The following is a 12,800-nucleotide window of genomic DNA, read 5'->3' as shown; positions in this document are numbered from 1 at the left end:
GTTCATTAGACTTTTGAAACTCATCGACCATAGGTTGGTTATATTTTCCCTGAAAGGTTGTTTTTTTGGGGGTTTTTTTCACAAAAATCCAAGACTTTCTTGCACTTTGATCGAGCTCCTCTGTCGGTTTGGTTATTTAACTAATTGTTACCTATATGCCTTGCCGACACGTGACTACCAAAACCACGCCCCCACAACGCTCCCCGCATTGTGCCTTGCCCGCGTATGCCAATACACCACAGTTACAACGTACGGGCTTCCGGATAGTGATGACTTCGTGTATTCTAATAATTTCACGATTTCTTATGCGCATTTATAGATAAGCACAATGCCCCAAGTTATGATAGTTTTCATATTAGACGGTGCATAAATTTCGGTAACATCAGAGTGCTGGTGTGCTCCGAACCAGGAAGTAATTTTTTTTTCTCTCTTCTCTTCTCTTTGTGTTTTTCCTTGCGATGACATTGCGAAAAGGCAAAATACGTTGGCGCTAATTGAATAATTGGCCATTAAAACCTAAATTGCGAATCATCGTAACTGTGATATGCGAACTTTTGCGCCACGCACGTACGGGCACGCGAGAGCGAAGAAACGGCTTGTGTGGTTGTTGTTTGTTGCTCGCGGTTTGAATATTTATTTATTAATTTTTTTTTTTCGGGCACGTACTGGTGTATATAAAAGTGCCGAGTCTGAAAGGTTTTGTAAGAAGAAGAAGAAGAAGAAGAGGAAGAAGAGGAAGAAGAGGAAGAAGAGGAAGAAGAGGAAGAAGAGGAAGAAGAAGAAGAAGAAGAAGAAGAAGAAGAAGAGATGGAGCTCTCCTTGAGCCACGTTCGCTTCGCGAGACGCGGCTAAAAATACCCTGCGCAGACAGTAACCATGGAAATCGCCTGAAAAAAATCTCCGAAACTCGGCAACTGCGGGAATCGAACAGGGCATTAGCAGAGATGAATTACCGCACATATGATACATCACCATGACGTCATATCAATTTTTATGACGTCAGTCCTATTTTTTGACATTTTTTTGTTTCACAACCCAGAGTTTTCGTCGGATCTTCGTGAAACTTGCCATGTATATGCAGAAAGCCCACGCGCAGGCAGTAACCATCTCCGATTTTGGAAATTCTTCCTAGAAAACAAGTTGACGTCATAATATCGCCGCTAATGGAAATCGCCGATACCATTATCTTCGAAACTCGGCAAGCTGTTTGAATTTTGTTTGCGGGAATCAAGCCGGGCATTAGCACAGATAATTTATCGCAAACCCGATACGTCACAATGACGTCATATTCGTTTTTATGACGTTACATTTAGAAAACGAGGATCTTAGCTCATTTGAGCTTGTTTTATCCATATTTGCATACGTAATAAGTATATGGCCCTTTTGTTGTCGCTGTTATCATATTTCCATCCGTGTCGCGGACGTCGACACGAGTCAGGGTAAGTGATTACGACGCAGGTAAAACGACTCCGAGTGAAGGTGACTGGAAATTCTGGCCCGGGACCCGAGGGGGGGGGGGAGGCGTGTCACGGAATGACGTATGCCTTGGGGGAGGAGCGCTATCCGGTTCGCCCCGCCCCTAACAGCTTCCCGTTTTCCGAGGCTGCCGAACTTTTTCCTCAACTCTTCGTGTGTCCCTCATCGAGCTCGCGCTTCCATCTCGAGTGTTTCCTTGGCGTGTGGCGGCGCGAGGGAGCTTCCAGAGCCGCGTCGAACCGCCGTCGTCGACCTCGAGGGATCCGTGAAGGTGACTTCGGGGAAACACGACCGGCGTCATGTGGGCCAACGCCGAGACGCCCTTCTCCGGGCCGGCTCGGCCTCCCCTACAACCCAAGAGGCACGTCATCACGGAGGACTACAAGGTGTCGAAGGCCGTGCTCGGGCTGGGCATCAACGGGAAGGTGTTGGAGTGCTTCAAAAAGGAAGGTGGCGCCAAGTATGCCCTCAAGGTGTGTGCACCTGGTTATACTGTACATGCCCGACATGAATGATGAATGTACAGTACAGTACAGTACAGTACAGTTCCGTACAGTAGATTATCGTGTTGCGACGTCGGACAATTTTTTTTGAGGTCGTTTGATGCCGTGCGTGGGGAATTCTTCGTTCCCCAGACGACAAGGACCTCCCGAGGATATAATACCCGTGTTTCTGTTTATAAACGTCCATCACGTCGATACCCGACACGTCTTGTCAGTTTTCAAGGTGAGTTTGACTCCGACGTCGTACGACGTGTCCGACGCGGGACGCGAACACGCCGGCAGACATCGGTGTTGCCTTCACGCGGATCGTCAGGACGTTCGGACACGTCGTACAAACGTGTTTTGTTGTGACGGGATTCGAACCCGAGTTCCACGTCATTGGAATTCGAATTCCACGTCATTGGAATCTGGTGGTTCAGATGACGCCGCCGAAGGTCCCGACGTATCGTCGTCATTCTGAGTCCGTAATATCCTCGTATTCGATGAGAATCAAATCCTGAGTTTTCTTTTTCGAACAACTTTTGACATCGAAATTCGATTCCCGCGTTGTTGTAGTAGTAGTAGTAGTAGTAGTAGTAGTAGTAGTAGTAGTAGTAGTAGTAGTAGTAGTAGTAGTACCTTGAAACTGAGCTGGAGATGATCGGGGGCACTCTCTGCTGTGCCACCCACGTCATTGGGGAGGGGGGGGCACATGGCGATGTCACAAGTGTTTGCACGTGAACGGACCGAATCCCTTATATAATTGCGGAGTGTTTATATCACGAGATGAGTGGGAGAGATTTTACTCACGATGCTCCTCAATAAGGTCACCTGTCATGGACGATGCGGTGAGTTTGCCCTTGCTTTGTGGAGGTGGTTGATCTGTGACCTTTGCGTGCCTCTGCCGTCCCTTTCCAACCAAACACTTGCCGACACCTGCTTTGTTTGAGTATGTCGATCCGTTTGATGCCGATGTTTCCCTGTCCGCAATGCACATCCTGGATTGGGGTGCGTGTGGGCACGGCTTTCTTTTTATAGAATCAAAACTCTTCCCTGGAGATTGGCAGTGACCCTTCTGAGAAGCGTTCGTGCTGGCTGTTTCTTTGGTTTAAATTGATTAAGACGTGTGGGTCATAGATTTTTATTTATTACTTACGAAATCTCAAGATTTCGAAAGTGTATTGATGACTTCCGTCCTCTTATTTGTGTGTTTGTGTGTTTGTGTGTTTGTGGGCACGATAACTCGAACGGAAGAAGCTACCAATGTCAAAATACACCACGTGATTCAGGAGGGTGATGGCTAGCGCTGATTAGATTTTGGTCAAAATCGGTCAAAGGTCAAGGTCACAGTGAGGTCAAACATTCGATTTTTTTGATGGTTTGGTACAGAATCATCGTAGAAACTTCTGGTTTGCGTCGCTACCTTCTCGAGAGACAGCTTTTATTAGACAAGGTCAGAGGTCAAGTTGACGATTTCGTAAGTACCAGTCTATGACTGCTTGTTTATTTCTTTGTTAACTTATTTCCCTTCGAGGAGCTTGTGCGTATAGCACTTGCGGGACAAGCACACAAGTCGACGTCCTTTTGATCGTCGTTCGTTTTAACGTGTATTGCAAGGACGTTGGATGATGAACAAACGCTGGTGGTAGTTGGGATTTGAACCTGGTTTCCCTGCATCTTGAGCCAGGAGCTCTGATGGGAACGCCAACTACCTTTGAATCTCGGCGTTGAACTCCATACCCCGCTCGTTTATCGCTGCCTTTGTCTTCCCATTAACTTGTGCAGTCGAACATCAGGCCTGGCCAGCAATTCATGAGTGACTTTGGGCCAAAAAACGTTTCCCCCCGCAGACCCACAATAAGGTGAGAATAATTGGCGTCGTCTGAGGTAGTATGCATGGTGTTGGCTTCATGGCTACGGTGGTGGGCTTGGGATCCTAGGATCTGGAGTTCAAATCCCGCTCTGCCGCTTAATTCATACCAGGTGGGGTTGACTGCTTGCCATCCTTCGGAGGTCGGCAAAATGAGTGCCAGCATGCTGGTATCCTGTGTCGGAGTGGCGACCCATCCAGGATTGTGCCCAATAGCCAAGGAGACTGCTGAGGCAGCACCGACGCTCTGCATGGAGTATGGTTCCAATGGATGGATGGGGGTAGTAGCAGATTTTCTTGGTATCCTGCCGTAGATGTTGAAAATTATGGCTACCCCTACCTTCCACTCTGATATTAATTGTGAATATAATTATTAGATGGTTACCAATATATGGTTGTTTGTCCATGCTCTTTCTTTTTTTTTAAATGATGAGCGACAAACAAAGAAGCAGCACGTACCATTTTTTAAGTCTTTGGTATTACTCGGTTCAAACCACCAACCTTCCAGATACAGAGCTGAGGGCTCGAACCATTACACCACCGAGTGTGGTGACATGCTTGTGTCAAACCTTTTGCAATTCCTTACCACCGAAATTCTGTAGCAACCGATCCCATCCAAATGCCACTACTCGTACAACCGCTGATCGAGTCGAAATATGAGTCGTAGGTGCAGTCACATCCACACTAGACTAGCTAAGGAAAGATTTTTTCTACTTCTTCTTCAAGGACGTGAAGCATGGAGGAGTTCTTATGTTTCGAGACTGGGAATTGGCTCTCAGTAGCTCTTACTCAAAATACCAAAGTTATCATTCTGAGGTTCCACAGCAATGTTTGAATCCACAATATACGAGATACCAGACCCTGCCAACACCACGCCATCGATACAGTTGCTTCTCGATGAACGTACACGTACCTTCAAAGATATTGTTATGGAAATTACTTTTTGGGTTAAACTGACCTTCACCAAACTTCACCACATTGTAGAGTTTGTCATATGGAAGAAGCCTATTTTTGAGGTCAAGAGGTCAACAACCTAGTTGGTATTTCTAAAATCCTCAATTTTCATCCGATTCACACTACCGACTACCGCTTTGCCACCTACCTTTCCGGCTCGTTGCAGTCGAGCGGGGCCTGCCCAGGACGTCCCGGCTATGATAGACCGATTACCAGGGATGAAACCCCGCTTATACTCAGACCCGGACCATGCTGGACCAATGTAAGAAGGGACAGAAACGGACTGGGCACATTTCTAATAAATTTATTAACAGTAAAATAAAGACAAAGGCAAGACTTGATGCGAATATGCAAGCAGGGAAATATTTAAAATAAGCAAAAACACTTAAACAATTCTACTTATAGACGGGCCCACACGCAGACACACACACAAAAAGAAAAGAAACCCCAGAGTCTTTATTTGACCCTCGCATCCGTGAAGAGAGACAAGCTGGGGGTCAGAGTTCGGTGGGTACCTGGTCGTCGGAGGGAAAGCGTGCTCTGTAGTGCGGCACCTGCCAAAGGTTGTCGGTTTGGTCCCAGTCGCACGTGTGGGACTCGCTCGTGGCAGAGCTCGCGTGGCGAATAGTCAGGGTCCACAGAACTCCTCTCCCCGTAACAGCCACCGTGAAGAACGAACCAGACTGCTCACAGCCACCATGAACAAAAACTGCCTGACCCAACCACCGTGAAAACTCCTCCTTACTCAGAGAGTCTCGGATATAAATCTCCTCCCACCACGGGGAGGGGCTCTTGGCGAAAAACGCCTCGCTGTGTCCGCCCCTCATTGGACAGGGTCCTACTGCCCACCTTTCCGGGGCGGGGCCTTGGTCCTGCCGGGAAACCCCAACCGCCCTTTCCATGCGGTGTCAAACTTGATGAGTAGTAGTATAACGCTGCAACGGCCCCTCCCGGTAAACCCCAGCCAATCCCCCATGCAGGCCCACACTCGACGAGCAACAGTATCAACACTGCAAAGGTACGTTGGTGCAGCCGGTTGGCGGTGGATCATGACGGGCCGAGGGGTCATGCAGATGGACCGTTGGTTGTTAGATGTAAAGATTTAATAACCTAACTAAAAGAAGTCGCAACGCTCGTTTTTGATTCTCCCACTAGACAAAAGGAAAGGGATCTGACGACATGTACTTAACGGGATAACTGACTTTTGGGACCTGTATGTTGAATGCAAATGGTTTCCAGATCCATAACTATATATATATATATATATATATAGCACAATATCTCAAATAATTGTGGACGGATTCAGACGAAACTTGGTGGACAGGTTGGGTGTGTGACAAGGATGAATTGATTTGATTTTGGTGAAGATCTGGATCCGAGAATTTTTAATTTTTAAAGTGATTCTTCACCATTGAGAGATCGGGCCAAAAACGATATATAGCGTGATATTTCAAAAATGTTTTGGGCCAAAATATGTTCTCATGGATCAGGCATTGTGTGGCGGAGGTATGCGCTCTAAACACGTGCCCTTCTAGTTTGAGTATTTGACAAGCCTTGATGCACAATTTTGCATGGGAAAGAACCTCTCAGTCATAACCAAGGTAAGTGGGGGAGAGCCGTCTGATTGAGAAGTTGGGAGAGTGGTTCCTCTTGCCTATCAGAAGAGTCATCAGGGCCAATGGTGAGTGAGAGGGGATGGGCATCGTGCATTAGAGGTGAGTTTGGTGCCGAAAACTTTAAAACGTGAATGCAGAGAGGGGAGGAGGAGTTGATTGGATTCGACCTCAGAGGAAGCTGTGTCTTACTGCAGAGCTGCATGCCAGAACCACGACCCCACCAACCTGGCCACGATTCTCCGACTCCTCACAGGCGTCTTACAGCGCACGGACGCAGTTGCAGAAAAGGCTGTTTTTTCCCAGCTGCCACCTACCTCCAAGTTCTGTGATGTCCTGCCAGGCATTGTCCAATAATTCTGTCTTGTGGCTCCCTCATGTCTGTCTATTATCATATGCATGTGGGCCCGTTAAGTTAAATAAGTAAGATTCCCGTTCGTTCATTTGGTTTTGTGGGCACGATATTCGGTGGGTTAAAGGGGTTTGTCACCATTAATTATTTGTTTCCTTTTTTTGTATCCCCATTTCCTCCAAGTCCAAGCTCGTGGCGGCAGTGGATATAACACACATACAGATATCGACACACACATGGACGGACACTTCTCCTATTACCAATCCTTGCAGAAGTCTAGTCCAGTTTCTCTTGTGGTCCCAGAATGAAACATAGATATATGTAAAAACAGCTCCCACTGCCACTCCCACCCCTCACCCCTCCCTCCCTCTCCCACCCCCTCACCCTCCCTCCCTCTCTCACCCCTTTCCTCCCAAACATGAGTAATAGTGAATATCATCATTTTAAACTTACCTTATGTGTTGACAAGCCTCAGATAAACAATCATATGTTGGGTGATGTAGATAAGGTGGAGGGTCTAGCAGCTAGTTGATGTGGGTGTGTGAAGGTGAAGAAACACGGAAGATAGCGAAAGGACAGACAGAAGATGCGGGAAAGAACAAATGGTGAAACAAAGACAGCGAGTGGCGAGTAATGGATAGATAAAGCACGAAGGAAAGTGACAAAAAGAAGTGCTTCGGGTCAGAGACGTGCTGCCAGAGAACTTGGCTATCGAGTCGCTCCAAAGATGATAACGAAAAGTGCTCTAAAGCCCAAAAAGAAGCAAGAACGAGTGAGCAAAGTGAAAGGAAGGACAGAGAGCCGAGTGCAGAGAAGAAGCGAGCAGCCTAACAAAATCCGGAAACTCTCCAGCTCTAAATTTACGAGTCTGCAGGTCTCTCTCAGTAAGAAGCTCTCTGCTCCACATTTTTATAGAGCCCCTCCCCACCTTTCACTCGATCCTCATCTTCCCCCTCCCCCCACCCCACGTCCATGGGAGGAGCCGCCGTGGCCTTTGGTTTTGGCGCGATATATGGTTTCAGGCGTTCATGAAACCTGTTCAAAGCGGTTCCAGAGGCGTCTGTGAGGGGAATATGCTCGTGATGTATAGAATGCGGGAAATGGCTTGGCGAAAAGAATGGAGAATATGAAAATGACATATGGCATTTCTAACTACACAATCACAATGCAGATCAATCAACACTGAGTTTAGACAGTTAAACTGAGCAATATATGATGAAATAACTACTTTAACTATGTGAGGATCTTTTTGGGACTCCTCAAAACCATAACCATACACTTTGATTTCATTCATTATCTTGTGGCAACGGCTTTCTATTTGAGATGACATTATGATGTAACTCTTGTGGAAAAGTGGGAAAATGTGTTGTTATTTCAGGTGATCAACTTTATACAAATTCACAAGAAGGTTTGGCATATAATCAAAATCAGAGGGACAATGTCAAAACTGAATTGGTTTCGGAATTCTTTGCACATTCGTTCAAAGGAGTGTACCAAATATTATTATTATTATTATTATTATTATTATTATTATTATTATTATTATTATTATTATTCTTGTGACTTGCACTGAGGCCGTATGACGAGAGGGAGAGGATTGCAATCATCCCGTCTGTGTGTTTGTCTGTTTGTCTGCAGAATAACTTGGACAATGAGGGCAGGTTGCATCTCCATATTTTGCACAGGGCTTCATATTGTGAAAATCTCAGATGAGTCCATCTTTGAGCTCACACGGGAAAATATAAAATTAAATTGCTGCAGGACTATATTTAAATTCTTCCTGACAAATCTCACTCTCTCACTATGTCTCTCCGAAAGGACCGTTTGGCAAGCCCCCCCGCCCCCATCTACTTTCTTAATAATCCTCTGGAAGAAGTCCTTTCATTCACGCTTCTGGGTTTCACTATCTGCCATGATTTTTCCTGGGAAAGTCACATTTCCAACCTGGCCTCCAAAGCCACTCGCTGACTGGGAATCTTCCATCGTGCAATGTCCTTCTTTGGCACACCTGAGCTCCTGACCACATACAAAGATTCCATCCACAGCCTGATGGAGTACTGCTCTCTCCTCTGGGCTGGTGCTCTCTCTTCTCACCTTTCTTGGCTTCACACTGTAGAAACCAAGGCATTTAGGATCATTGGTATCTCCCACAGTGAGGCTGAGTCTTTGGGCCTCTCACTCTCTCACCACAGGCAGGTCGGTGGTCTTTCTGTCTTCTACCATCTCCTCTCCGGTCTTGTCCCCCTTCTATATCTGCGATTTGTCCCCACCATATTTCCACAGGGCGCTCAAGGTCCGCCAGCAACCCCCTTCTGGTAAAACTACCAAAATCACAAATTACTGTTCACCTTCACTCTTTCATTCCCTTTTTCCTGCCTTTTGAATAAACTCCCACACACTGTTCAATCCGATTCTTCCCTCCAGGCCTTCAAAACAGCTGTTCACCACCACCTCTTATCGTCCCCCATCCAAATCCTCAATCTTTTCTACCTCCGTTAATCCACCCCAAACCCACCTCCTTCAAATTCCCTGCTTTCCTTCCTGAAAGTTCCTGTAATGTCCATCTTGTATACCTCCATGTTCCCCACCCCATCCCTCTCCCTTCCACAGATCTCCTAATGTCTCTGTTCCCCACTGTTTTGTCCTACCCTCTCCTGCCCCCCTTGTCCCATGCCCCCCTTGCTGTGCATTGTATGTTCACTCTCATACGAGCCTTGACAATGTCGACAAAATAATATACTCGTACAGTGACCACGCAACAGGATAGGTTAGTGCCCTCTGGGGTAGTGTTGCACTGAGAGAAAACAACGGCATGAGCAGCACCTCCTTTTAAGTGCATTCCAGTTGTTGTTGTTCGTCTTTCGGCTGCTCCCGTTTGGGGTCGCCACAGCGGATCATCCGTTATGATCCGCATACTGATTTGGCATAGGCTTTACGCCGGATGCCCTTCCTGACGCAACCCTGGTCGCCTCTTACGACACAGGGATAAGGATTGGGTTTCGCCATGATTCCAGGCTGCCCTACACCCTCTCATAGCGTGGCCCAATGCAGAGCTCCCGTCCTCAAGCGATCCTCCAACCCAAGCCTCCGAGTCGCCGGATTACAGGCGCACGCCACTACACCCGGTAAGTGCATTCCAGTTATTATCCTTTATTATCTAGTCTTGGTATGGGGGAAGGGCTCGAGGACTTGGGTTTGGGAGGGGGATTAAGGACTTTGAGCTTGGGAGGTGGGATTGAGGACTTGTTGAGGAAAGGGGGAGGGAGGGGACATAGATTTGGGATGTTGGGGGGGGGCGGTGGTGAGGACTGTGGGTCTCTGCTTATTGTTGTTATTATTGACTGTCGTTTTCAGTGATGACCCGGGAGTCGTCTTCGTAGCAATGAGCTCGTGAATGAGAAACCTGGCTAATTTTAGCTGAGAAACCCCTCCGCACATTGGTCACAGTAAACCGAGACTGCCGTTCGACGTAGACTTGCTTTGTGACAGGTTTTTTTGTTACAGCTTCCACATTGCAATTCTTGCTTCCTTTGCATATTCTACTGCATTCTGCAATATGCTATGCCATTTGAGCCCATCTTGAGCAAGTGTTTAACTGTTCCAAAACAGAAATTGAAGCGGTCTTCAAGTGTTGCTTGAGGACGTCCTTGTAGTGCAGTGTTTGTCTATCCCTGAATCTAATTTCAAATTTAATTTTGTTCTCATGTGCAACTTTGGGTAGTCTGTTGTCTTGCATATGTACAATGTGACCAGCCTGGTGAAGCCAAATTTTTAGTCAGATGGTTTCCATGCTGTGTCTGTCTGCATGCCTCAGGACGATACTGTTTGAGATCTTATCTTTCCAGGAGATGACCCCATTAGATTTGGGACAATTTACTTGTATATGCCCTCCAGACAGTATAAAAGTGTCGACGATGTGCAGTTCGGTTGTACTAGTAGTGGTGCGAAACACCGGGATGACAGTTTATAGCTGGGTCGGGATTCAAACCCAGGCCAGACAGCTTAGAGGAGAGTGTGCATGACCTCTGGCCCATCCTATCAGCCATGCTCCCAGTATAACAAGGGCTTAAATTGTCTGACACACCTGTTGGGTAGTACATTTCAGTCATTGTGACGCACTCTGTCAAAGGGACAAGCATCTGTCCTTCCAATTTTAAGGAGATTAAACGTTTATTCACCACAATATATATATATATATATATATATATATATATATATATATATATATATATATATATATATATATATATATATATATATATATATATATGTGTGTGTATATATATATGGTCACAGCATCATTGCAGTTGAACATGACTGCGATGATTCGTAGCCTGCCTCTTGATGAAGTCGAGTTGGCGAGCTCTCGTGTTTTTCTTGGCTAAATTTGTTTTCCAACCTGTCTGGCATTGGTCACTCGGCAGGGCCGCCTCCTTGTCTGTTGACTGGCCAGTATGTCTGTGCTCCTGACTATATGCAATGCCAACCATCTGTGAGACTGCTCATCTCTCGTGCGCATTTTCAACATGGAAGACCATTTGAATTGAATCGAGTGCTTGGTGTCCTTTGCCCAACCACTTTTATTTTGTGACGTCAGGAAGGATTTAAATCTATTCCATGCAGTTGTGGCAATTTACGTCTTCAATCATCTGCACGTGCAGTTACTTAAGGTTACATTGCCCAGGGAAAACATCAATTTTGCCTCAGATACGTTTAAAATCTGACTGTGGCTGGGATCACGTGCCCAACGACCATGGTGGAAAGCGTGACGCCTTCGGTATCCATATATAATGAAGGGAAAGTATGTGTAAGCATGTTGTTTGTTGTTTGTCGTGCATTTGATCTTCTCCTCCGAGAGGATTTGGCCGAGGAAGTTGAAATTTTCAGGGATTACTCGGGACACCCTGAAAGTGTGTTTCTGGAGTTTCATTGTGATTCCATGAAGTTTTCAGAATTATTATTTTTCTTTTTTCCGCCCATCTTTTGATTTTATTCCTTTGTGGGTGCAATTGGGATTATCTGAGCCGTATAACCACATCCAATTACATACGTACATAAGCAGTGCGCATGTTTTCGCATCACATCCATAACCCAGGTTATTTTATTTTACTTAATTTTATTTTTCGGGAGCGATCGAGGCAGCAGTCTGTTGCCTATACACCACCCCCAATAAAGGGACGTGTCAGAAGAATGTGTTGCATGCTGTAGGCTGGGGTGGGTACTCTGCTGCGGTATTAATAAGCAGAAAGATAATATCCTGACCTGACCCCCCCCCCCTCCTCCCTCCTGGCCGCTCCTACAGGTGTTTAAAAAGGTGTCGAAGCATTTAAGTTGAACGTTTCAAGTTTCTTAACAGTACGTTTTCTCGAGATGGTATCAGCAGCATCTCGAGAATTTGATTGTTTGTTTGTTTTTCCTTTAGTCAATCCAATTCGCTCGAATTTGAACCTGTTTTTATTGAGATGAATGATGTCGATGAGATGAGCCGTCACACTGCCAGCATAGAATAAATTACTTTTACATATTTATATTTCTGTATTGTGTGGAATCTTTTCAAGATGGAAGACAAAGCTCTTTTGTTTGTTTAAATAGATGTCTCGTGTTCATTTTCATGGAAGTTGACCTGTGCTGACCTGAGGTCAATGGTGCATTGCCCAAACTCCATCTTTGTAGTGTTGGATTAAGTAATTGTAGCTTCAGGTGTTCTTTTACAAAACTACAATGTTGTGCCATTCCGTGTAGTTGAAATGCTCCATCTTGTGCTGTGGGGTCATTTTTCTGACCTCCTATTCACTGGAGTCTATTTTTACTTCTCTCTCTCTCTCTCCCAGGACCTCCTTTCCTCTCGAAACTCTAAGCACAGTAATTGTGTTTTGGCTCGGTGAGGTTATTCAACTGGGAGCTTGATTTCACTTGACGCATTCCAGAATCACGGCGTAACCTTTTGGCTAGCACTACAAGAATGGATCTTTACGTGTTTCTTTGAGATTATGTCACAAGCGGAATGTGTATTTTGTATTTAAAAAGCATTAAAATAATTTGAGAGGTGAACA

General features: G+C 45.8%; 1 protein-coding gene across 3 annotated transcripts in view; it reads left to right on the top strand.

The window, feature by feature from the left end:
• Nucleotides 1-1,559: 1,559 nt before the first annotated feature.
• Nucleotides 1,560-12,800, top strand: part of LOC147019539 (MAP kinase-activated protein kinase 2-like) — an 87,968-nt gene continuing 76,727 nt past the window's right edge. Inside the window, exon 1 of one of the 3 annotated variants that reach the window (XM_085894098.1) lies at nt 1,560-1,949. In XM_085894098.1, coding sequence (XP_085750224.1) covers nt 1,776-1,949 — 174 coding nt within the window. In that variant the 5' untranslated portion in view covers nt 1,560-1,775. Of the gene's footprint in view, nt 1,950-2,064; nt 2,203-12,800 lie in introns of those variants that run through there. The other 2 variants (XM_085894097.1, XM_085894099.1) reach the window with 2 other exon arrangements.

Source organism: Eptatretus burgeri, chromosome 9 (genome assembly GCF_056783735.1).
Source record: "Eptatretus burgeri isolate ZD-2024b chromosome 9, Ebu_testis_v1, whole genome shotgun sequence".
Taxonomy (NCBI): Eukaryota; Metazoa; Chordata; class Myxini; order Myxiniformes; family Myxinidae; genus Eptatretus; species Eptatretus burgeri.
The sequence above is the reverse complement of the archived record's forward strand: the minus strand, read 5'-3'. Positions and strand labels throughout refer to the sequence as shown.